Raw genomic sequence first — 25,012 nt, forward strand, 5'->3', positions numbered from 1 at the left:
CTTCACACTACTAAGTGTATCTATTTTTAAAAAAATCCACTGAGGTATTTAGCCAGAGGATGTGAAAATGCACTCATCAAAAAGAAAGAACCATGTTGAGAGAATGTGGAAGAATATAGATACTGTAACCTCTAAAGAGCAGTTAAAAAAGAGAGAGAAAGACATTTTCACCCACACTTAGATTTGTAGCAGTAATATGGAGCTTGTTACAAGTAAAAACAATAATTCCATTACAGTTGAAAAGGTCTAAAGAATGTAAGTCCAAATAAAGTCCAAATCATTAATTTAAAATACGAAAAGCTTTAGAAATGTATCCCTATTAATGTCAAATTTGTCATTAAAATCAAAAAAAAATTTATCTTGTGCAGTAAGTCTGGCTTCTCAAGCTTACCTACGTGCATTTGATACCCTGGTTCATTTTTCAAGTTAGTACTTCTGAAAAAAGATTTAATTACATTCTTTTCCCTGTGTGAGGGAAAACGAGCTACAAACACCAAATCCCTGTTCACATTATTGAAATATGCATTTTGAGAACAGGCAACACATATCCAAGTAACTTCTGATGATGACAGAGAAATATAAGAATGATACAGAGAGATAAATAAAATTTCAAGCAAAATATATTACTCAATATTACCAAATATTACTACAAAACACAATAGAGACATGAGGCATGATTCAAGGTATTACATCTACAAATTGCCTTATTTCTTGCACAAAAAAAGCTGCAAGTGACAGCACCCTGTTCTTTCCTAAAGACACTGGCTAGTTAAGTCCCGCTGAACTTGAATTGAAACGTGAACCCATCCAGCATGAAATGCTAGCTCATGAAAGTCCATGACATATACCAAGATTTTCCAATGTCTTTAACTGATGAAGGACAGGGAAAAGACACTGGTTTCCATATCCAGTCTTGAATATCACATATACAGCCTAGGACCGTTTCCAACCTGAGCTAACTTTCAGTGCAGATTTCATAATATCACGCTCAAAGTCTAGGACAGCAAGAAGTGTTTGCATAAAAGGACAAAGTTTAGGAGTGCATTTCTGTTTTTTCCAGCATACTCTTCCTAACAAAGGAAGGACTGCAGAAAATATGCAGTGCAACTGAGAGCCAAGATAAGAACTTCATCCAGTTTAGCATTTCTTCATGGAAGCACTCGGAATAGCGTATACTGCGCTAAGAGGTATCTTAGTCTTTGGAGATGGAGGATGTTGTTTTATTTCTTATTTCTTGTCCCTAAAAATGCAAGAACATAGGAAAGATCTGCAAATGGGATATTTCAAAACAAACAAACAAACAAAACACATTTAAGCAGATTTAAGAGCACTTCACCAATCATACAAACTAGAAAATTCCCCGTAGAGTTTGCTGATGGAATGACTGAATGAATACTGTCTCAACTGGTCTACTCTCAATACTTACACAAGTAATTTAAACATCGATACAAAGACCAACAACTCAGTGACAGATTTGCAAAAGTTTTGAACATCCTGGCACAAATTGAAATAAAAGCATCATATCTCCCTCTTATCTCTGGAGTTTTAGATTAATGTTCCACAACAACAGGGGACGAGTTTTATTGCTTCAGATTAGATTTGACTGATTTTAATGTTGGGATTATTCTCCAATTCATCTACATTTACAAGATAATTCGACGAACAGCTGAATTTTCTGCTTGCCTTTGCTCTTCAATATTTTATAAGTTTTTAAAGGATGTGAATTCCTTTTGATATTGCTATGGGAAGATGCCAGAAATTTGACATGAGACATGCGCCAAAAATTAACTTTTCAGAAGCTATTCCAGACCATCTGGAGAAGATGCATTTCAAGTACAAAATAATTAATACCACCTTCACTAAAACACTGAACATACAGTAGTCTGGTCTTTCTTTTGTGTAATTAAAAGCTTTGAAAGCATCAGACTACTCAAAACAGATTATGAATCACTCATAACAAAATAATTTTACTCTTTTTTTTTTCCAAACATTATTTGGTTTGGGGTATTTTTCTTAGAAGAGGCAGTGCTGTCCTTCCTTGAAATTGCTGATTAGAACTTTAAATGCCCAACTGTGGCTTAAGAACTCACTTTCAGGAAAAGCTAAAATTAAACACGTGACCTTATCCAATGCGAAATTGTATCCAAATCAAGTAAAATATTCACAGTTCTTAACATGGAAATCTGAAAACACTGAAAGTGCAGATGGAAACCATAAGTAACTTCATAGAATCACAGAATGGTTCGGGTTGGAAGGGACCTCAAAGATCATCTAGTTCCAACCCCCTTGCCATGGGCAGGGACACCCTCCACTACACCAGGTTGCCCAAAGCCTCATCCAACCTGGCCTTGCACACTTCCAGGGATGGGGCATCCACGACTTCTCTGGGCAACCTGTTCAAGTGCCTCACCACCCTCAGAGTGAAAAACTTCTTCCTTAGATCTAATCTAAATCTGCCCTCTTTCAGTTTAAACAACAGAAAATCTGTTCCTTATTTTTTATTTTTCTGTCTGTTTCAAGAGACAGAAAAATTGCTCCTTATCTCATATTTTGTCACAAATGATTTATGGATTGGAAACAAAATCTGCACCTGAATTCTGCACCAAATAAAGACTGGGGGAAGGAAAAGAAAGTCTATGCAGCCACTTGTACAATGCTTACCTTTAAGAGTACACACAATACCTGTGTTTATAGCAGGAAGGTTAGTTTCAAAATATGTTTTATATACAAAAGCCTATTGCATTTCTTCCACGAAATCTGTTGTGATTTATAAACTCTTTCTACAATGTCAATAAAGAGCTTACAGAAATTTAGTACAGCTGCACAAAACCTGACAATACCTCAACGGTGATAATGCTTTTTACACTACAATGAGGCAGTCTCACCCCACAACACACAGAACTCTGACACTGCAAAGTAAGGTTGTTCAAAACATGTATGCCTGCATTTCTGAAGGAAACTGTCTAGCTTAATAACCACAAAATAAACTTCCATTTTATTTATTATGATCATTTATGAATTGACATAAAGTCTAGGCAATCACAAACTCTGGAAACAACCAGTAGCCTTAGACATAACTCCTTAAGGATATCAAATACAAAGTAAGAGAGATGAATGGAGGTTCAGTAATCCAGTAAAATAAACTGTGAACTAAGAACACGGGTTGAATTATTTTTCAGAAATAATCTACAAATAATCTAATGGGTTCTCCAAAGACCACTACAAAAAAGAAGGTAAATAATCTACAAAATCTTTGAACTTCCAGCAAATCCTCTCCTTCCCTCCCAAATCAATAACAAATAATGTTTTTAAAGAACCTATCCCCAGAACAAAATATGGGTGAATGTCACTATGCTTGAGTGAGAAAAACATATAAATTCTTTTGATATGTTTGTAGCGTTTTGTTACCAAGGCATAGGAGAAAGAGACACACTCGGGCTCAATTTCAGTCGTTCTCTGGGCTGCAGTCTTTTCTGTGCTCAAGCAGAGACTCTCCCTTCCTTCTCATGTTTAGTTAATCTTCTGTTCTTCACTTTTGTGTAATTTCTCTGCCTACATTTACTTTTTTGGAAGCAAGGTTATACCAGGAAGAGAAGTTGTGAGAGGTTCAATTAGGGAAGAGTCTTTTTTGACTTGTTCCTGGGGAACATTTTCAAACGTTTGCATAGGCTAGACAGCTCTTTCACATTCTAAACTACTGCCCTTCCCTCCCGATGAAGGTCACATTCTCATGTGCTTAGAGTGCTGCTATAAAAAAAATTACTGGTTAGTGCTTAAAATTCACCTCTTTACATCCTTTCATTTGCTTACTTTTTTCTTCTACCATATCAAACAAGTTATTTCCCTTTGCTCTGAATTCCAGCCATAATCTAGCTTTCAACACTACCATCTCTTTCAATTACCAGAATGTTGGCCCTTGAACTATGGCAGCATTTATTGATCAATTAAAAAAATAAAAATTTTAAATCACTTGCACAATTCATCTCATGTTGTTACACATGTGTCAGGAAAAAATTCCCAGAAATTTCCATTGAGGTCCTCATTCTCTTACAAATATCTTCCCAGCATTCTCCTTTACCCTAAAAGATATAAAACTCCATCAGAAGTTGAGTCTATGAACTTTCTCCCTCCATCACTCCCTGCTCAGCTGTCACCTCTTTTCTTAGACTCAAAAACGTTCAAGGCAGAAGGCATTACTCTGCTATGCATTCATACAGCAGCCAGCATGACAGGCTCTGCAATTACTGCTTTTATGTCCTACTCCCACACAATGAATATGTCAATTTTTAAATCATCAACTCCAATTTGAAAGAAAAAAAATGTTTTAAATCACTTTTTCCAACAGGTGGTCCCAAATTTGGGGATTAGAAGTCATTGAGCTAAGAACTGCCACCTAAAAGGTATCTTGTTCTTGGATGACTCGTTAGCAGCAGGGCAAAGCTCCATTCATCCAGGTATAGTTTCTTATCCAAACAGATTTTGCTGCCCTCCTGTGGCCTGTGAAGATTTTAAGCTTCAAAAGTCAAACACACACACCAGTGCACTGGTGAAACAGCTAAGAAAAACTGATTCTGCTCCACCAGTTCACACTTCTGTTTTGAAAGACAGATTGTGCAGCTCAAAATGAGTTTGAAGAAGTAAAAAAGCCAAAATGCTGTTGCAGAGGTAACGAAGGTCTCTTGATGTTTCTGCTTGAAAGAACTGCTTAAGCTTTGTAGCAGAAATAGAGATCAGTGATGCTCACGTAACAGTTGAGCTGATAAATTTAAAACTCAGCTGTCCCTCCGTTACGATGTGTGGAATACAACGAAGTAAGCGACCTATAAAAACACTGCAAAGAAAGGGAAAAAAATCTAACTTTAAATCCTTGTGTTGATGACGCTACATAGCTATATGGATGATGAATCCCTATAGATAAACGGATGACACGTGAAACAGCTAAAGGACACAAGCTGCACAGTGGTTACACCTTACCATCGATGTAGTTGGTGTTTAAGTCTAATGAGAAAACTTACAGAACAATCTTCAAACAAGCAGTGAAGACATTCTACAGCAAGAAATACCAGAATACTGAAGGAGATGAAATATGTCTTCTAAAGACAATGTTAGTGCTACAAAAGGTGAATTTAAATTGTACAGTAACTGGAATAATAAGATATTAGTAAATTCTGGAAAAAAATTATGAAGACTAATGTCATCAACAATTCAACTTTTTATCCAATAGCATATCCAGAATACTTGGAGACAAAGAAAGGCTTTAACTCCCCCGGCTCCTAAATCTTTGTAATTAATACCAATATGCTAATGCATCTGGAAGTCATTACTACAACATTTGATTAGAATATTTAGAAAGCTGAAACAGATCTTTCAAGAAGGGAAACATTGGCCCCAGTGAAATAAAAGCAATCTTTTTCCTTGCTTATGTGGAAATAGGACAGGATTTCTTTACACACCTACCAAGTTTTATATGGTATCTAAATGTTTTTAAAGGAATTCATATTCCAAAAACAGGCACACCATTACAAAAGCATGCTGAAAATCAGGTACCTGCACATTTAAAACTGGACAAGGTATAAAAATGAATCTACTGTAACTTTGAACACTACATATGCTCTGTAGGAAAGTTCTCATCTACTAGTGCAAAGAGCAAAGCTTCCAAAATAAGCATTTCGTTCTTCCTCATACTGGCAGATGTAAAGTCTATTTTGACCTATTCAGAGGCAAGTAAGAGAAAATAAATGGGACATGAACAAAAAAGCCAGCATCCCTCCACCTAATCATCTGTTTATATTTTTGCTGAAGTTCTGAAACAGGCAGGTTTGGGGTTTTTTTAAACTAGTTATCCAGCTGCCGTGAGGACCTCCTGAGGGCCAGCAGTGCATGACTGGTCAGCATCTGTGTAATTCAGACTGGATGACATAGATGGAATGGGTTATTATGAAATGGCAACACTATAAACAGGACTCCAGAAAAAAAAAAAAAAAGTAGTTAAATGCCTTTTCATATGTAGCTTCCAGGCAACAAAGGAGCAAGATATGTGTCATCACTGTCTTCTCTACAAATTGTCACTTTGTACCACGGTATCACTCCTAAGTACACTGCACTGACCATTAAAGGAGATAAATTTCTGTATACTCTGACTTCCCTCAAAATACCCCTGATTATGATTTAGAGCCATGTTTAGAAGAAAATGTCTTTTTGAAGCACATTAATAATCTGTCCTGGATTTTTGGTGGACATTGTCCCAAACCAGAATTGCTAAAATGGATCATGGATCCTTCTTCCCTCAATAGTAATCTCCCATAAAGAATGACCCGCACCTCCGCACTATGGAGTACTTAGAAGAAACTGTTCTCTAAACCTCTGGCTTAAGAGATAAAGAATAAAACTTTGGGGCTCTGGTATCACATGAATAAGAAACATAGAAATATAAAAAGGGCAAAAAACAAGTAAACTCTAGTACAATGATAGCAGGAGAAGAAGAAAGACCAAATAGTTTAAATGAAACAAAGGCCAGAGTTACTTAGCGTGCTATTTACCATTCACTAAAGATTTCTGGGGAAGGCAAGGAAAATTAATTTTCAAGTCCAGTTAAAAAAAAAAAAAAAAAAAAATCTGTTAGTCATCTATGAGTTAACGTTTTTGATTTTTACATCCTTCCATATGGGTGAGAACTTCAGAGACAAAAGGGAGAAAAACTCCCCAGTCTAAAGAATAAAACTACTTTTTCTAACTAGAGCAGATCACACTCAAATTCTATCTACGCACGGCCAGCTTCGGCCAGCAGCTGCCAAGTGCAGACACTTTGCAAAAGTTCACCCTGATTAATCAAGAATATTTTTTAATTTCACTGTCAGAATTACAAAAACAAATTATTAAGAATCGCCTTCAGTTCCCAAATCGTAAATCCCTAAAACATTTCACCTGGCAAACTGCAGCATTTAAATTTAATTATTTAGATATGATCAGTAAACCAGCACAAACCACAATGAGGCTAAAAAAAAGCCTCCACTGAACTTCATATATCGTACTGTATAAACCAAATCTCTCTGAAGCCTAATAAACTCACAGTTAACAAGGACTTGGGAACTGTAAAACCATACCTCTACGGATTAAACTCCATCAAAAACTGAACTGCTGTTACAGAGGATATTCAATGCGAAGGGCTCGGGCTTCAGTAATTCCGAGGGTTTCCACTTATTCCACAAGACAAGACACTAAACCAAAGGAGACACTTTTCAGTGTGACTGTCAGCCCTATGAAGAGTCTGTCCATCACCCTGACCGTAATAATTTCTTGTAGAACAGGCCAAACACCAACGAGAATGTGTACCAAGTGTACCACAATGCAGCTGTTAGAACTTGAATAAGATACACCAGCAACCGCTGTTTTTTCTTGGCAGATTTTGAATATTTAAGAGCCTGTTGCGTGTGTTATTTAGATCAAAACATCACATTAAAATTCAACATACTTCCAGCAAACATAAATGTACTGAACTTGTATCTCTCATAATGCAGATGCCTTGTTTTCATAAGGTATACAAACCTTCTGTGTTTTCAAAAAGTATTCGTTTCAGTAAAACATTGGACCTAAAAATCATTATTACATACAAGTTTAACTTAGTCATACAGCAGCTTTGCCTCCTGTCTCCAAATAGGCACCTTAAAAATATAAAATAATGCATTCCCTACCCTTGTTTAGTTTGGCGACCAAGACAAGCACAAAAGAAAAATCGAGGTAGAACACAGTAACAGTAGAAACAGTGTATAGTGCCATGGACAAGTGACCTGGTTTGGTGGCATGCATAATTTATTATTTCCAGCTACATATATATATATTTTTTTTGTCTAAAAATTAGTAATTGCATTCAAGCTCCCATCGAAATTGTCTCCAGGCCAACTATGCAATGCTATATCCCAGAACAGTCAAAAGACCCACATCAGTCACACAGGAAATCTGAAGTTTTGCAAGAATCCTCTTTTTAAGATAAGCCACATGAAAGAAGAGTGAAACTGTCGTTGTAAGCTTCCATTTTCTTACACTTAACACCTCAAATACTGTATTGCCTGTATTCAAGCCATAAGCATTTCCATTTCTCCTTGTTACTGAAAATTATTTACTTCTCAAGTATTTATTAAGAATATGAGGCAACGTGGCTCCACTGCCATCACAGGTTTTCCAGATCTTGAATTGCAAAATACAACGCAATCATAAATGTGGTTTAAACTTTTAAATGAGTGCAGCAAAACTATAACTCTAAGGAGAGGTTAATGAGAAGCAGCTTCAGTTGACTTTCCCTTGAATTGTTACCCATGTGGTTTGCAGGCAAAGAGCTGTCTAATATGGAAAAATCAGCTGAAGAAGAAGGATGAGTTCCTGCTTCAGGATGCTTGAGATACTGAAATAGGCTAAAAAAAAAAAATCATCTTCAAAGTCCCTCAGAAAGTTCTGACAGACTTGGAAGGGAAATAGAGAACTTTTAACTTGTTTCTTGTAATTCTTTAAATCTGCCCAGATCTCATTTTAGAAACACTGTTGCTTTTAACATTTCAAGTAAAACTTATAATTTGCATCTCTTGATTAGCCAAAATTTGAATAAAATATCCAATTCCCTAAAACAGTTTTGATTTTTAAGCATCATGTATTCGAATATCTCTCGTCTAAAACATTCAAAGGTAACATCAATATAAGAAGCAGAACAAAATACAATAACTGTGACCTATCTTCACAAAATAATCCTAGAAGCAATTTCCATATATTGAGTCAATCTTGACAATAATTTCAAATCAAATAACTCTGCATCTAATAAAGAGCTTATTCCACAGTTATTATGTTAGTGGTGTTAGAAATTACAAACAATTTTAATATGGATCCAAAGTCACAAACTTTTAAATTGGCTAAAAGATAATGACCTCATTTAATGCTGTTTTCCTTCAATGTTGTAAAAAAAAAAAATAAAAATGCATCAATCATTAAAATATCAGTAATCTTTAATCACGTGAAGTCAGGAAACGGTTGATAGTCATTTGGTATAAAGGTAAAACCCAAATAATCAAGATTATGTCCAAAATACAGGGAACTCAGTGGGAAGCCAGGCTTTTTGATGGTTGATGGATCAAATCAAGAATCTCATCATAGCTCATTGACGTCTCCTCCTTCCTTTCACTAAATCTAACTTTGTATATGATAAATGAGGGCTGAAAATTTTTCAAAATTTTGTTCAGCCAAGTTAGCAAGTCTCTGCATCTTCCCTGTTGCGAGGCCACACCACAACTGAAGTATCTTTTACTTAATATCAGTTCTGGAAGCTGAAGTGGACACTGATCCTCCAGAATTGTTGTCTGGTACACCAGTAAGACTGCTCGATCAAAGCATCAGGTAATTCCACAGAACTAAAACACTGTGTTCTGTGTTATTGCTCTAGCCTCTGTTATTTCAAGGTACTTAAGTTTTCAAGAGGTTTCTAAACTAAAATTGTAAATACTGGTATTTTTCCTGTTGGTCCACCCGATACGTTTAACAGAAGCTCTTTTTAAAAAAAAAAACAACTGCTGTCCTTCATAACTTATTCTTTCACTTTAGAATATTCTGGAGAAATAAAATTATATTGCGAATCCACAACTCTTCCTTCAACCAGGTATTTTATTAAACATTAATATTATTATTTTATGAGTCATTCTGCTTGATACGAGCAACTACAAATTTAGCTTATAGCCAGAATCGGCCACAAGGCAGGTATAGAGGATCTTATTGTCTGTCTAGCTTTGAAATGTATGAATTGGTGAGCCTAAAGAGTGTTACTGATCTAAAGAAACAGAGAACAGAGGCATTTGTTACCAGATAAGTATTTCAGATCCTGTCCAGATAAAAGATAACAGAGTTATCGGGTGAGGTAGGAGGGTAGGAGGAGCTGGGGAGAATTTGAGGACCACAGAAGTAATTTTTCTAAACAATATCCTAGTAAACAGGTAAACTAAAGCCTCACAACTACTGGTATATTCAGTCTTCAAAGTAAGACCAGAGGTTTTATCTCAGCTGTAGACAAATTAGCTGCTGTCTTAACGAGTTTTGCACACTGGAAATCAAGACTAGATATCACTCTGAACAGTGACATTGGTCAAACCTGATGGACAGGCATCATGGGGAAATTTGTTTTGATTGTGCTAATTTGTCATTTGATGAAGGAACTGCAGCTCCTAAGCTAGACTGTATCTGCATTGTTAATTTGTAAATGGCAAAAAAACCTTAAGTTGATGTCTCACAGAAAGCAGATGAGGAAGTAAAACTATTGAAATAAATTCCTCTACATACTTTATTTGCAAATATTTTCTCAAAGCATAATGCAAGTTTCTTACAGAACGTCCTATGAAAAGCAGTGGTTATGGACAGAGAACGAAAGGAGAGTAGGTATGGAGAGAGAGCACGCACAGTAGCAAATTACTGACATCATACTCAGTATTTGCAAATCACTCACGATGAACAAACGCAGTCCTTGAGAGCTGACCCCAGAGGACAAACTAAATTGCTTTGGAAAAACATACAAAAATGAGATCTCCAAGATCAATGGTTGTCCAACAATAAAAAACATTTTCAAGGTCCACAGCCCAGTGAATTTTTATGTAGCAGATTCATTTTTGCCCATGAAGGAAAATACTCTTGGCTTCGTAGGATATTTTAAAAATTCCAGTGCAACAAAGTGTCAGCCAAATATCTGTAATTCATTTTTCTTTCTGCCAGAAAAAGATTTCTGTTACAGTAACCCTGAGTTGTGTTGGACAGTAGGTTAAAAACGAAACCTGGTTTGTAAATAATTAATGCCACAAAGAAAACATGAGCATTAGCTCTACGTGACAATTGTGGAACACAAAAATCCTTCTTCTGGACAGAAGCAAGTTTCACTGCCTTGGGGTGTCAGTGATGTTTTTTTGAAGAGGGTAAGAGATGGTGACAAACAATTCCTCTGCAGACATATAGCATCAAGAGCTTTTTTTATTTTTTCCTCAGTGGAACACAAAGATAGTAGAAATTTCCATCTTTCCACATTCTTAGTTCATGAGCAGTTTCTTTAAAAATAATTTTAAGAAGATTTCTATTCTTCATCTGGCCACACATACTGTATTGTCAGTTCTGAAAGCCACACACTAGATATACTCATCATTTCTTATCATACTCAAATGAGTTGAGATAACCATTTATCAGAAATTATATTCAAACAGTGTTACTTACGTTTTTGCCAAATAAAACAATATTCTAATCCCAAAAATGTAGCATTTCCTTTCGGGAAAAAATTATCACCACTACCAAACATAAAGAAAGGTGGCACAGTACAAAGAGCTTCATCCTCATGTCACTATTCTTTCTGTAACTCAGATAGCTCTTTATTTCTAATGTGAACATTTTGTACTCTGTACGTACATAAATAACTGAATGGCACCTTTAGCAAGATTTATATTCATGCATATACTAAAATACTATTAATAAAAGCAGGCCTCTCAGAAAAAGTATTGAAGATCAAATTCTCAGCTGACATAAATTATTTAGGAAAAGATGACAACACAAAGGCAACCTTTTAAATATTGTATACCTGTATTTCCGGAAATCTGCTTCTCTTTTTTTTTCCCCCCAGAAAAAACATTTACAGTATATTATGAATTATTCTGTGGCTTATAAATCAAGGCAACAAATCGCTTCTCAACAACCGTTTAAGGGACAGCCTTATCCCTGAATAGTAGATGTTGGGCTCTCTAAATTTTTGTCTTGTTCAAAAAGCTAAGCATGCTAAAAATCTAGCAACTTTCTCAAAAGTCTGAAGACTTGAATGCAAACAAGGGGCAAGTATCCACCAGGGTATCATTTTATTCAGGCTAACCTTTCTGTGACAGTTTAATACAGTTACTTAATTTGGCCATCAACTTGCTACTGATCACAAAGCAAGCATAAATCAAACTCGACCAGAGTCATTCTGCACTTCAGCCAGGCAAGTATGCACCGTCTTGCAACGGATTTACACCCTTTCTTACACCCACGCGCTGGACACAGGAGGTGTGAAAGGCCTTTTCTTTCTCCATATTGGCTTTTTTTAATTCATACATGGAAAATTTCACCTCCTTAAGTCAAACATTTGTCCAAATCAATTGAATACTAAGAAACAATCAATTTCTGACTAGGATTAACTAAGCATATATAATACTTGACATGCTTCATTGGGAGTTGTGTTTATACACAATCCATTAAAATGCACTTGTTTAGGAAAAACTGGCCCTAAGAATAAGGCCAACTACAAAGTTAAAGGGCTACATGTCTTCCATTACTTGGTAAGAGCAAGCTGCACTTGTAAAACGCATTTGTTTATTTTGTTCTAGCTTTATTTGCTCACATTTTTTAAACTAACTTCCTCCACCTCAATCTCTTCACAGATTCTGCAATTGAATCCTTTATCTTCTACTGCGCGTGCACTCTGAGTTTTTATTATAGTGGTTATAATACAAGACACAAGAAGGACATGGAACTGCTGAAGCGGGTCCACAGGAGGGCCACGAAGATGATCCAAGGGCTGGAACACCTCTGCTATGAAGACAGGCTGAGAGAGTTGGGACTGTTCAGCCTAGAGAAGAGAAGGCTCCGGGGTGATCTTATTGCAGCCTTCCAGTACCTAAAGGAGGCCTACAGGAAAGCTGGAGAGGGACTTTTTACAAGGGCGTGTAGTGATAGGACAAGGGGCAATGGCTTAAACTGAAAGAGGGGAGATTTAGATTGGATATAAGGAAGAAATTCTTCACTCTGAGGGTGGTGAGGCACTGGAACAGGTTGCCCAGAGAAGTTGTAGATGCCCCATCCCTGGAAGTGTTCAACGCCAGGTTGGATGGGGCTTTGAGCTGGTGTAGTGGAGGATTTCCCTTCCCATGGCAGGGAGGTTGGAACGAGATGATCTTTGAGGTCCCTTCCAACCCTAAACATTCTAGGATTCTATGGTTTTTCCCCATTCACCTGACAGTAAATCGTGTTTCAGCTGGAGGAGCTCTTTTCTGACCAACTGGAAGTCCGTCATTTAAGAAAAATTACTTTTATGAGGAAGAGGCCATTACTCACGAGCCTATCAAATGTAGATTACTACTTGCTACTTTCATTCTGTGAGCAGTTTCACATTTTGGAAAGAATACTATAAATTTGTTCACAGCTAACCACTCCCTCTGTAAGTACATACCACCACGTGCACACTCGGTCAGCCCCGCTGGTAATCTGAGAACGTGACACCACAAATAAAGCACTTTGAAGTACTTCCTGCTTAACAAGTATTCCAGCTTACGAGAGAAGAAGTAAGGGTTTGTGAGACTGCGGGTCAGTTATTTCTCACTCTCAAATTTCACAATTGGGTAAAAAACTTAAATAAATAAAAAGCTGGTTTAAATGAAAAAAAAATAGATTCTTGTTAAAAAAACATGACCTTTCTCCCTTTTTTTCTTTCTCAGTGAACATAATGCTTGACTGGTAAAAAAATGGTAAAAAAAATGGTAAAAAAATGGTAAAAAAATGGTAAAAAAATGGTAAAAAAATGGTAAAAAAATGGTAAAAAAATGGTAAAAAAATGGTAAAAGTGAAAAATGACAGTACCAAAGACTTAAATCCCCATATATCATCAGAATAATGAAGCAGCGACACGGGTTATCACTTCCCACCCCTACATACACATACTTTCCCCTTCCCCTTACTGTGCTTTGGGCGAGCCTAAAGGAAGTACCTCTAATCATAACCAGCCAAACTGATTTTGATATCCACAACGTCTTTGCAGCTAACAAGAAATTAACCTGAAGACAAGGAACAGTTTCACACACACACAGTACCAGGAATACAAGCAAAGACTTCAGGGTTGACTAAAGTTCCAAAAAGGATAAAAAAAATTCTTTCTACTGCTGCCTAATACGAACTGTGAAACCACAGAAAAGACACAAAAACCACATAAAAGTGACAGGACAAGGGGCAATGGCTTTAAACTGAAAGAGAGCAGATTTATATTAGATTTAAGGAAGAAATTTTTCACTCAGAGGGTGTTGAGGCACTGGAACAGGTTGCCCAGAGAAGTTGTAGATGCCCCATCCCTGGAAGTGTTCAAGGCCAGGTTGGATGAGGCTTTGGGCAACCTGGTGTAGTGGAGGGTTTCCCTGCCCATGGCAAGGGGGTTGGAACGAGATGATCTTTGAGGTCCCTTCCAACCCTAAACATTCTAGGATTCTATGCCTCATTTCTTTGTTGGTCACAAATGTAATTAAATTTGGCCTGCTCTTCCCAGACGCCTAGTTTAACCAGCAGTAGCACACTATTTCCATTCAGTGCTATCATTTCAACAAGCCCCTCTTCCCAAAATTTCAGCCACCACCTTGTCAGAGAAAAAATGAAAACATTTTCTACGCAGACATACGTCATGTGATTACTTCTCTGTACTGCTGACACAAGTATCTAATTTTCCTTCACGTTGTGACCACCTATACTTTTATATTCTGACCTGCCACCCTCTTTTACCCTCTGCACATATTTACAACCATATCTACCTTTAATTCTATGGAAAGCTCAATCCAACCAAGCATTGAGCTTGGGTTAGGATCTCTGGGTTACGTCTACTGCCAACTGAAGTATTTATTGCAAATATTGCAAATAAGTATTTCATTCAATATTTTAACGGCATACAAGTTTCCAGTATTTGCCCCTAATATAACTTGAAATAGTACACTTACTTTCGAGATTTAGCACACATTAATTTTTCTGTATCAAGAGATGCATCTAGCCAGGCAGATTTGGTTTGTGTGCTCGGGGGTAAGTCTTCACACACTATGTGATTTGGAAGAAAAAATGAAGTGCTGAGGGGCTTTGGCTTCTGTATTTAATAGACAGAATCAGGGTATTTCTGATCTAAACATAGATTTGGCAAACAAGCTTTGAAAAAATACAGCTAAAGTACTGGCCAAGCTTTTATACAGTAAACTAGAACACAAACCAGCATTTACAATACATTTTAAAGTAAACAAAATATTTGGTGTTAAATTCCTTTCAAAAGTGAAAATTTGTAACAACAACTCAAGTACTACTCCATTCTAGTTCTATTCTATCCTAGAATATCAACAGTTACAGAGGGCACTAAGATACCATATTTTGGCATATTTTGCAATGTTTCAAATACAGTCCAGATGCTCACAAAGTCTTACAGATTCACACGTGTCTCTAGGTTGATACACACAACTTTAGAAGCAAAATATTTTCACATAATGGCAGAAATTTAAAAAGCTGAAGCATATCTAAAATGTAAACATGACTTCACTTTGGTCAATTGAATACCTTTTAAAAATTTCATCAGGACTACAACTAGCAGATGTTTTAACTATCTCATTCTGCTTCAGAAACATGACTAAGCAAATGAAATGCAAATAATGATTTAATAATCTTCATTTTTACAACAGTAAATAATCTCTACCAAAAAAAAAAAAAAAGAATGAACTTAAATGTATAATCTAAATAATACACTAGAACTGCAATCATTAGTAATTCTTTTCTGCAGTAAATAGCTGCGACAGCAAGGCAGTCTAATTAGACTTACCGAGAGACTGAACAATGCAGTTCAAGAACTTCCACATGCATATAACACAAATTCTGAGCCATCTAATCTGAGATAGAGCAAAGAAAGTATATCATGTAGATATCCTACAATTTACTTTAGATTAAAAAAAAAAAAAAAGTGAGTTTTAACTGAAACATTCTCTACTTTGTCACAACCGCTATGAGCCTTAGTTAAAAGGAAATTTATTTACCAGCTATAGGGGTAACCTGTTTGAAAGCTTGAATTGCATTACTCAAACCCAGTTTAAAACTCTGTCAGATTCAGTGACCATTTTCCTAGTGTGCCAGGTAGGATTTTGTAGCAAATTAGTGAGAATTTAATTCATATAACAATGATTAGACTGTACTAGAAAAAGAATTGGGAAACAGACAATAGTACCACTTCGAACATCAAAGCATGCAGATGTATCCAACCGAAAAGTAAAATCAGTTCTTATATCAGGAAGCTGCTTTTTGTCCTACACGTCTCTGTTGCTCCTGGACTAAAAGTACAAGCGTTTGTAATTTCCCTAAATCAGAAAACAGCATCAGAATCACTGTGATCTTGAGCAGAGGGAGGTGAAATCTCTTTCCCGGCACCTGTTGAGCTAGCAAATTTTCCCCAAAATTGAACTGAAAATTGGCTTCAGATATCAATGTCATTAGTAACTATTTCAGCAAACGTGAAAAGAGGGCACACACACACACAGGCAGGAAGCAGCAGGAGCGGATTCTTCTCCCAGTCAAATCGAGTCCAAAAGACTCCTTCCGGCACAAAATTTCCAAATACACATTCACTATGTGCTTTTGGTTGCTATGCATCTTTTTCAAAATCTTCCTTTAAGTAGAAGAAAAGAGACATCTTGACAACAGTATGAACAGCCAAAACCCTGGCCGTTGGAAATAAGCAAAAATGTTTATTCACTTACGACACCATACTGGAACTTGTCACAGAAATTCAATGCACAAATCCTCCCTGAGCATTTCAGCAGCCAGGCTACAAAGCTGGTTTAGCATAAGAACTACATCTAAAACACCCACAGAAATTCTGAAGAAGCATGAAGTAATTTCACAGATGCAAATCCAAGTTTTGGTGGGTTTTTCCTTCCACGCTTAAGGAAAGAAAGGATCAACAATTAAAGCAGGGTGTGCAATTTCTCAGAAAAGAGCGCTCTCTGGAGAAAATCAAGGTCTGCTGGGTTTATGTGGTGGGGTTTTGGTAGCAGGGGAAGGGCTACATGGGTAGCCCCTGTAAGGAGCTGCAAGAAGCTTGCCCAGCTCCAGATCGGACCCGTCTCCAGCCAGCGCCGAGCCAATGAGCACCTCTGTGAATGCCATATTTAAGAAGGGGACAAAGGAACCTGAGCCCTGTTGGACCCGCAGTGAAGAGAGAAGGGAAGCAGGAAGCCTGGCCTCCAGTTTCCCGCATGGGCAGCTGCCCGCACTGGGCTGCCACCACTCAACTGGCGATGGCCATGGCTGCATGGCTTGAAGCACTCCGAAGCATCCTGCTCCCGGGGTGCCTGCTGGGTGAAACTCATCCTGACAGGACCACCGTTGTTCATCAGACCCGGCATGGCTGCAGCAGAGAGGAGTGAGACATGAGAGAAACAACTCTGCAGACTCCAAAGACAGCGAAGAAGGAGCGGGAGGAGGTGTGTCGGAGCTGAGATTCCCCTGCAGCCCGTGGTGAGACGGCCCATGGCAAGAGAGAACTGGTGGTGGAGAAATGCATCTGCAGTCCATGGAGAACTCCACCCCAGGGCAGGTGGCTGCACCTTAAGAAGTTATGAATCTGTGGGAAAAGCCTGTGCTGGAACAGTTTGATGGGTAAGGGCTGGATTCTGCAGGAAGGACTCGTGTCGGAGAAGTCTGTCAAGAACTGTCTCCTGTGGGAAGTGACCCCACGGTGGAGCAGGGGAAGAGCGTGAGGAGTCCTCCCCCTTAAGGAAGGAGCAGCAGAAACAAAAATGACATGTGAGGAACCTACCACAAACCCCACTGCCTGTCCCCCTGCCGCTGGGGGAGGAGGCAGAGCCAGGAAGAAGGGAGGGGTGGGCGTAAAGTGTTTTTAAGATCTGGCTTTGTTTCTCCTTATCTTCCCTGAAAGAACCTGTAAGGAATTAAATTGATTTGTCCCCAAGCTGAGCCTGTTTTGCCTGTGGCCATGGTCAGTGGGTGATCCCCCCCTGTTCTTATCTCGACTCTCAGACCTTTTGTTTTCCTCCTCTCCACCCAACTGTGGGGGAGGTGTGAGCGAGTTGCCACCTGCAGCTAAACCACGGGAAAACAGTTCACGTTAGAAGGATGGACACTTTCTATACAACTAAATCTATTCATGGTACACATGAGGGTCTTGTCATGGCTTTGTGAACTACACACAGATCCAAAATGGAGGAAACCAACTTCAAATTTGATCTTGTTTTTATAGCCTGTATATCATGGATGGGAATGCACGCTTGTATTCACAGTTGGATATTAATTAAGAAAGAGTATTTTGTGTAAGTGCCTATAGCTCTTCAGTGATTCCTAACATATTCTGTGAGGATCTGCACGTTGCATGTGTATTTCTGTATTCTTTAAATCAGAAGTTCTACGCCAATAAGGCTAGACTGACTCCAGTACCTAAGTTATCTTATTCACGCAAGAGAACACAAATCGTTTTCTTCCCTGTAGAAGTATTCACAACATACTGTGATAAATGAGTTTTTTCTCTGAAGAACTACAGCCACTAGGCCCTGCCATCCAGCAAAGCAAACAACCCCTCCAGGGCAGGGAATACTGCCACAAAAGGGAAGACTCACTCATAGGTAGTTATCAAACTTTGCTAATTAATATTATTTTCATCAGAATAAAATCAGCCGCTGCTGCGTTGGGACACTCAGTCCATGTATAACATTCATGCCAATTATATTAATATCATGTAGCCAGAATTTACTGTTCTAGGTACGAAGAAAAGTTCAGGAAAGCGGGAAACAACAGGGAAAAAAATATAGTTCAGGAGTCAAGATGAAGCTTTTATTCCCAGTTTGGTCATCAGCTGTTGATGACCTGAGGGAAGTCGTCTCACCATGAGTGTCGAGCAGGCTGCATTTTAAAACAGATTTAAAACTACTTGCCTGTTTTACAGAGCTCCGAAATACATTGAAAAGTGACATATTTTCCTATGAAATGGTCAAGTAGCTTCACCAGAAGAAGGTACTGTTAAATACATACAGACACACACACAATCCCTTACCTTCTCCAGGATTGACTGCGGATGGTAGACTGGTCCAGTCTAGGGTCCAGTTAGGGCATGGATGAGGAGAAAACTTTGCTTCAATACCATTTTCCTATGTGAAAGGGGGAAAGAAATTAAGACCTTGATCCTTTACCCGCTGAAGCTGGGAGCAAGATTCCCAGTGAATTTAATGGCATCAGATCAAACTCTGCAACACTTCCAGCCTACCTCAGACTAAACATGCAGCTGACTCTACAGTATATGGGATTCAAATTATGTATTTCTCTCATTTTCACAAGAAATCCCTGTTAATTTTCTTTAGGAAATGCCATCAGTCTCTATGAAAAAAATATGGAAAGGTATGGACCATGATGGAAAGTTTCCTTTAACAAAACTTGTTAGGGTTCCCAGATGTTCAAAGCTCTAATCAAATGGCAAAAGAACAGAAACAATAGAAAAATGAAACCAAATATAAAAGCAACATTTTTTTGTCATCCTTTATACAAATATCTTTAAAAGAGGAATACAATATTGCAATCCAAACAAAAAGTTACTTTGATTATTCAGAGTTATTGATAGGGCTTCCAGTACTCCTGAATTGATCAAACATCATAACAGAACAAAAAAGTAAAATCACTTCTAAGTCACTGCAAATCAGACAGAAGACAGACAAAATGCATTAAACTCTTCAAGGTTGTCAGACTTAACTTGTGCAGTTCTAATAAATTTCACCTACTGCAAATCAAGTAGAATATTACTACGAAAAATAACTCATTAAAAAGCTTAAATTACCATTAACTTAGTCATAGTTGGCCTTGGACCACCTATAAAATGACTGTCTTCCTTCTCCTCTTCTATTTCATCGGGAACCAAAAAGCAGTCGTGTAGCTCTTCCTCTGGAGCAGACATGAACTCTGGAAGCTGGAGAAGCTCCATATTGCATTTGCCAGCAGCTTTCTTTACTCCAGGTACTTCTTGAACTCTTTGATACCAACTGGATATCAGAGGTAAATTTAACAAATATTTGCCTAGTTTTTTGCTGGAAACCTAGAAAAATAAAACAGAAAGTTTACTTGCTACTGTAAATTTCTTCGTACAAGCCACAAGAAGGCAAGAACATGGAGCTGCTGGAGTGGGCCCAGAGGAGGGCCACGAAGATGATCCAAAGGCTGAAACACCTCTGCTACGAAGACAGGCTGAGAGAGTTGGGGCTGTTCAGCCTGGAGAAGAGAAGGCTCCAGGCTGATCTTATTGCAGCCTTCCAGTACTTAAAGGGGGCCTACAGGAAAGCTGGAGAGGGACTTTTTCCAAGGGCGTGTAGTGATAGGACAAGGGGCAATGGCTTTAAACTGAAAGAGGGGAGATTTAGATTGGATATAAGGAAGAAATTCTTCACTCAGAGGGTGGTGAGGCACTGGAACAGGTTGCCCAGAGAAGTCGTGGCTGCCCCATCCCTGGAAGTGTTCAAGGCCAGGCTGGATGAGGCTTTGAGCAACCTGGTGTAGTGGAGGGTTTCCCTGCCCATGGCAGGGGGGTTGGAACTAGATGATCTTTGAGGTCCCTTCCAACCCGAACCATTCTGTGATTCTATGATTCTAAGAACTACAGAAGTGAGCTCAGCTCGATGCCAAGCATGCTTACTCATAGCACGATGCTAATGTAAAAAGCTAGCTAGGTAAGAGCTCGGGCCTGCAGGTGGAATTGCCAGTTGGCCATTGAGACTTCATCTGCAATTCTCATTTGCTTAGAAGAATGAAAAGGTTTACATGGCCGATTTTAATTCTGATTTCAGTCAGTAACTGGAAAACACAATTTAAAATTTCCTAACAAGGCAATGACTCATTTGGCTGGTAATCACCGAAAAAAAACCAAAACCACAAACCAACAGTAATTTGCAATGAATACTGAACTTGAAGCAAGACATTATGGATCCTGAATGCTCCTCATTCCCACAGGCACCCTGCAACCCTTAAAAGCTCATCCACGGACAGCTGTTTTGCCAGCAACTGCAAGCCTAACATGCCTTTGACTATGTGGTAGGAGCAAAACAGGCAAGGCATACGTTGTCCTTGGTCTTTATTGAAATATCTTTGCACTACACTTGTGAATTTTTTTTTTAACTAGCATTGAATCCAAAACTTTCTTTTTAAATCATATATTTACTCAAACTTTTTCACCATCTTAACTTCATATTTTTATACAAAAATGGTAACTAATATATTTCTTTTCTGGATTAAGTATATATGATGGTAAGATGAAGTGGCCTTCAATAGAAATTAGAATTTTTAATTTAAAAAAAAAAAAATAATTCTTAAGTAAGAATAAAATGCACATACTGCAAAAAATGTACCCAGATCACATTCTTACATGAAGACCAGCTTATTTTAAAAAAGGATACATTTGATGTAGCAATTTTTGTTCAGGTTCCCAAATATTTCAGAATAGTGAAGATCATCCTCCTACAGGAGAGGTTGTGAAGTCTCCATCCTCACAGACACTCAAAACCTGACTGGACACAACCCTGGGCAACCAGCTCTAGTCGACCCTGCTCTGAGCAAGGGGGACAGACAACATGATCTCCAGAGGTGCCCTCCAGCCTCAGTTATTCCATCCTCAACTATTCTGGGACACTGTGCCCTGCTTTAAGCAGAAAATTAAAACTAGTGATTACAGGAAAGGGTAGAAAAGGCCATGCCAAAAGAGTGTGCCTCCACACGTCTGTCCTTCAGTGTGGAAACAGGAATTGGTAAAGAACACCCGAAATGACACAAAATTTCAAGCAGCTTTCTTGCTTGCTGTGTTTATAACATTCTCAGGGTAATCACAAGCAATTAGCAATAGCTAAAGGAGCAAAAAGAGGATGAACTGTGTAATTTTAGTATCTAATTCAGTATCCCAACACTAACAGAGGCAGAAATACATTAATCCAGTTAAGGAAGAAGTATTTTGGAAAGTAATTCTAAGAGGCACCATTACACTTGAAAACAAGTGTTCTAAATCATATTTTATGGAGTGAACAGTGGTTTCTCCAGACGGAGAACGGAGCTTTTGTTATTCTTCTATTAATTTTAAACAGTTACAACTAATAGAAAGCATAACAAAGCTAACCTCAGAAAGATAACAGAAATGAAAATAGGTAATGAAAAACAACTTTTCAGCTTCAGTATCTTTCTTTTTGTAATTATAATTACAATCACCTACTTAGGTCTCCTCATATTTATTGTATGACACTTTCCAGGCACATACGCATTGAATACTTCATTATTATTCACACTCTAAAGCAAAGTGGAAGTGCAACTACAATGATTTTTTTTAAACATAACCCAGGAAGTCTAGTAATACAAGTGATAAATAACATTTTAATACAGAATTAAACTCTGGCATGTCCATCAACAAGAGCAGTTTCATCCCAGTGCCTGCAAGAAGCTTTCAAATGCAAGTTATTAAATTTGGATTATAACTGTAGGAATCACAGTGTAATTACTTAGAAAACTAATCACTCACTAAAGAACAGAAATAAAGCAACATTATCCCAGAGCTCTTATAATTTAGGTAAAAACAAAACTGAAGGCCAGTTTTTTAGGACAATCCTTGGTGTAAACTATCAAAAATGTATTATGCAATATATCACTCATAAGCTGCAGACTACCTGCAGAGCTGCAGGCTCTTGGCATTTCCAAAATACTTACACAATCTGAAAGGAATATGTTCAACTTCTCTAAAGGAAAACGTGGACTTTCTACGATTATGTTATTGGACCATACAAATAACACAAGATTCTGCTTGGGGGAAAAAAAAAAAAAAGCAGCCAATCTCATAAGACTGCAAGGAGAATTATAACTTTTCAGTTATAAACTTCACTCCAAGAGCTGCTAGCAACGTAACCTTTACCAACAAACCTCTCCTCTCAGTGCAGTAAACAAAGGACCTTCCACAAACTCTGGAGAACAGTTTAGTTGCACCAATACTATGAATGACAAAACTGCAGACTACTGAAGTTTCAGGCGCCCAAGCACATCCCAAAGAAGCTGGCTCCCTAGACACAACGCCTTGTTTCTGAGCAGGGTCACAGAGATAAGTCCTTGCTTAAAGAATACAGAGCAAGTTTTGTAAAAACAAAACTGCACAGAAGAATAAAAGGTTTGCTGATAAGTAGGTATTATGCTGTCAGAGGCACTCGTCTTTATCTACAGATGCGCAATGAAACTGGTTTATTACGTGTGAGGGATTGATGGAAAAGTACTCATTTGAGAGACACTAAAGCTGGGTCGGCCACACAGGAATGTTTTCTGCCAAAGAAAGAAGCCATTCCTAAGGACTAGAAGAAAACAACAGCATAGATTAAGAATAATTAACCTATTATGAGAAGAAACAAGCAAATTGGAAGTCATAGCATACCATATTTTAAAAAGAAGTATTTGTAGACAAAAAAAAAACTCCCAAGAAATTACATACCAGTAGCATAAACAAATGAGCTTTTTGAAGCCTTCCCCCAGTCAATACCTGAGTACCTCTTCAGCTCTAGCATGTGTAGCAAAAGTCAAGGATTTACACCTCTAAAAAGCCACCATAGTTCCTGAATCTCTCTCTATTCACTGCCTCCCCAAAATGCAATCTTACTTTCCTAGAAGGTACTTCTTCTCTTCTAGACATATCTGTCCACGTCAAGATAAAATGACAAAGTTTCAAGTCTTTGCTGAAAAGAATTCCAATTCAGATAATACCCATGTAGTAAAACAAACTGGGTAGGAATTCGTTTTGCCTTGCCCCCCAGTACACTGAAACCAAAATTAAAATAGGTTCACACTTACTTACTTTTTTCCTATGCATATTACCGTGTACTTTAAGTGTCCGTTTTAAACCTCTCATGGGAGACATCTCTTCCAGAATTTTAAAATCATTATACTGTTCTCAACCCTCTCTCCTTTTAAAATTTGCAATTTCTGATGGAATCAAAATTCTAAATTTAAAAAAAAAATCCTCATGGATAAAATAGTCTCATTTTAGTAAACATCCACTGAGTCACAGTCGTAAATCTAGTTTACTGAATTTGAGCAAGAAAATACGTTTATGCTTACCTACTTGCTTTATGCATATTAGAACGTACTTCAAGTGTCCATTTTAAGTATTTTCACAGATAAATCTTCTGGACAACTTGGTGACAAAATATTTCAGTAAAATATTTTAAGAGTTAATAGTATTTACTAAGTATTGATATTCTACGTATTAAAAAGGTAATTTTGGTGATCTGACCGATCTTTGGTTTTCGTGTGTACAAAAGAAAGACAAATCTTCTGTTTCAGGTTAAATTCACATTGCAAATGCCACAATCTATTTTAAATCAACACATTTTACAACTTTCCAGTTCTTAAAAAAAAATTACATATACACTACTTAATATTTGCAGAACTCATCATCTTACCAAGAACTGATGGATGCATGGCAAAAGCACTATATCTGCCAAGGTAAAATAAAGACCTTCTGCAAAAACATGGTCCAAAACCGGAAGGTCGGAGGTTTTTGTTCTCCTGATGTGAGGCGCCTCCCTGTTGACTGCACCTGATACTTCCTGGACAAGGAGCTTGGAGAAGGCTATGCTCAGTTCCAAACTCGGGAGTGGATGTTCATGCGTTTCCACTGCTTTTCCTTCCTCTGTTGCTCCTTCACCAAGTACAGGCTCTGCAGCTTTGGCACCTGCCTTCTGTTGTTGAAGTTTCTGCCTTCGAATTTTGTCATCGTTATGTACTCGGACAGGTTCTCCAAGCTTCCTTTCAAGCTGTAAGATGTCAGGAGGAATAGTCTGACAGTGCTCAGGAGACATCGTCAAAAATCTTTCAACAGCCAGAGGTATGCTGATCTCACAAAGTCTGGTCCACTGGCTAACCTGTCAGATAAATTTATGTAATTAACGTCTCTACAGAAAGAGAAACAAAATCCAGGATACCTTTTCGTCCACATTAAGCAAAGAAATTCCAGCCAAAGGTCATAACTCCAGCTTTAAATACATTCTCTGATAATCTTAGATGAGATATTCTGCATTTCTTTTACAACAGCAGAATTAGGAAGCTAAATCTTATATATAACACAACAAATAGTTATGCAGGATAGCATGTTTTTATTCCTGGTTATTGGCATAAGATTAGGGTGGCTACGTAACTCCTGAGAAGCAAAGCCGTGATCAATTTATATGTCATCTCTATCAAGTTC

The 25,012-nt window shown here is 37.8% G+C and overlaps 1 protein-coding gene across 1 annotated transcript in view; it reads right to left on the reverse strand.

The window, feature by feature from the left end:
• Positions 1 to 25,012, reverse strand: part of GSTCD (glutathione S-transferase C-terminal domain containing) — a 69,996-nt gene that overhangs the window by 38,400 nt on the left and 6,584 nt on the right. Inside the window, exons 3-5 of the mRNA XM_086611981.1 lie at positions 24,228 to 24,689; positions 19,598 to 19,852; positions 18,824 to 18,917 (exon numbers count right to left, since the gene is read on the reverse strand). Of these exons, the coding sequence (XP_086468107.1) occupies positions 18,824 to 18,917; positions 19,598 to 19,852; positions 24,228 to 24,689 (811 nt within the window). The remainder of the gene's footprint in view (positions 1 to 18,823; positions 18,918 to 19,597; positions 19,853 to 24,227; positions 24,690 to 25,012) is intronic.

Source organism: Tauraco erythrolophus, chromosome 5, assembly GCF_009769465.1.
Source record: "Tauraco erythrolophus isolate bTauEry1 chromosome 5, bTauEry1.pri, whole genome shotgun sequence".
Lineage (NCBI taxonomy): Eukaryota > Metazoa > Chordata > Aves > Musophagiformes > Musophagidae > Tauraco > Tauraco erythrolophus.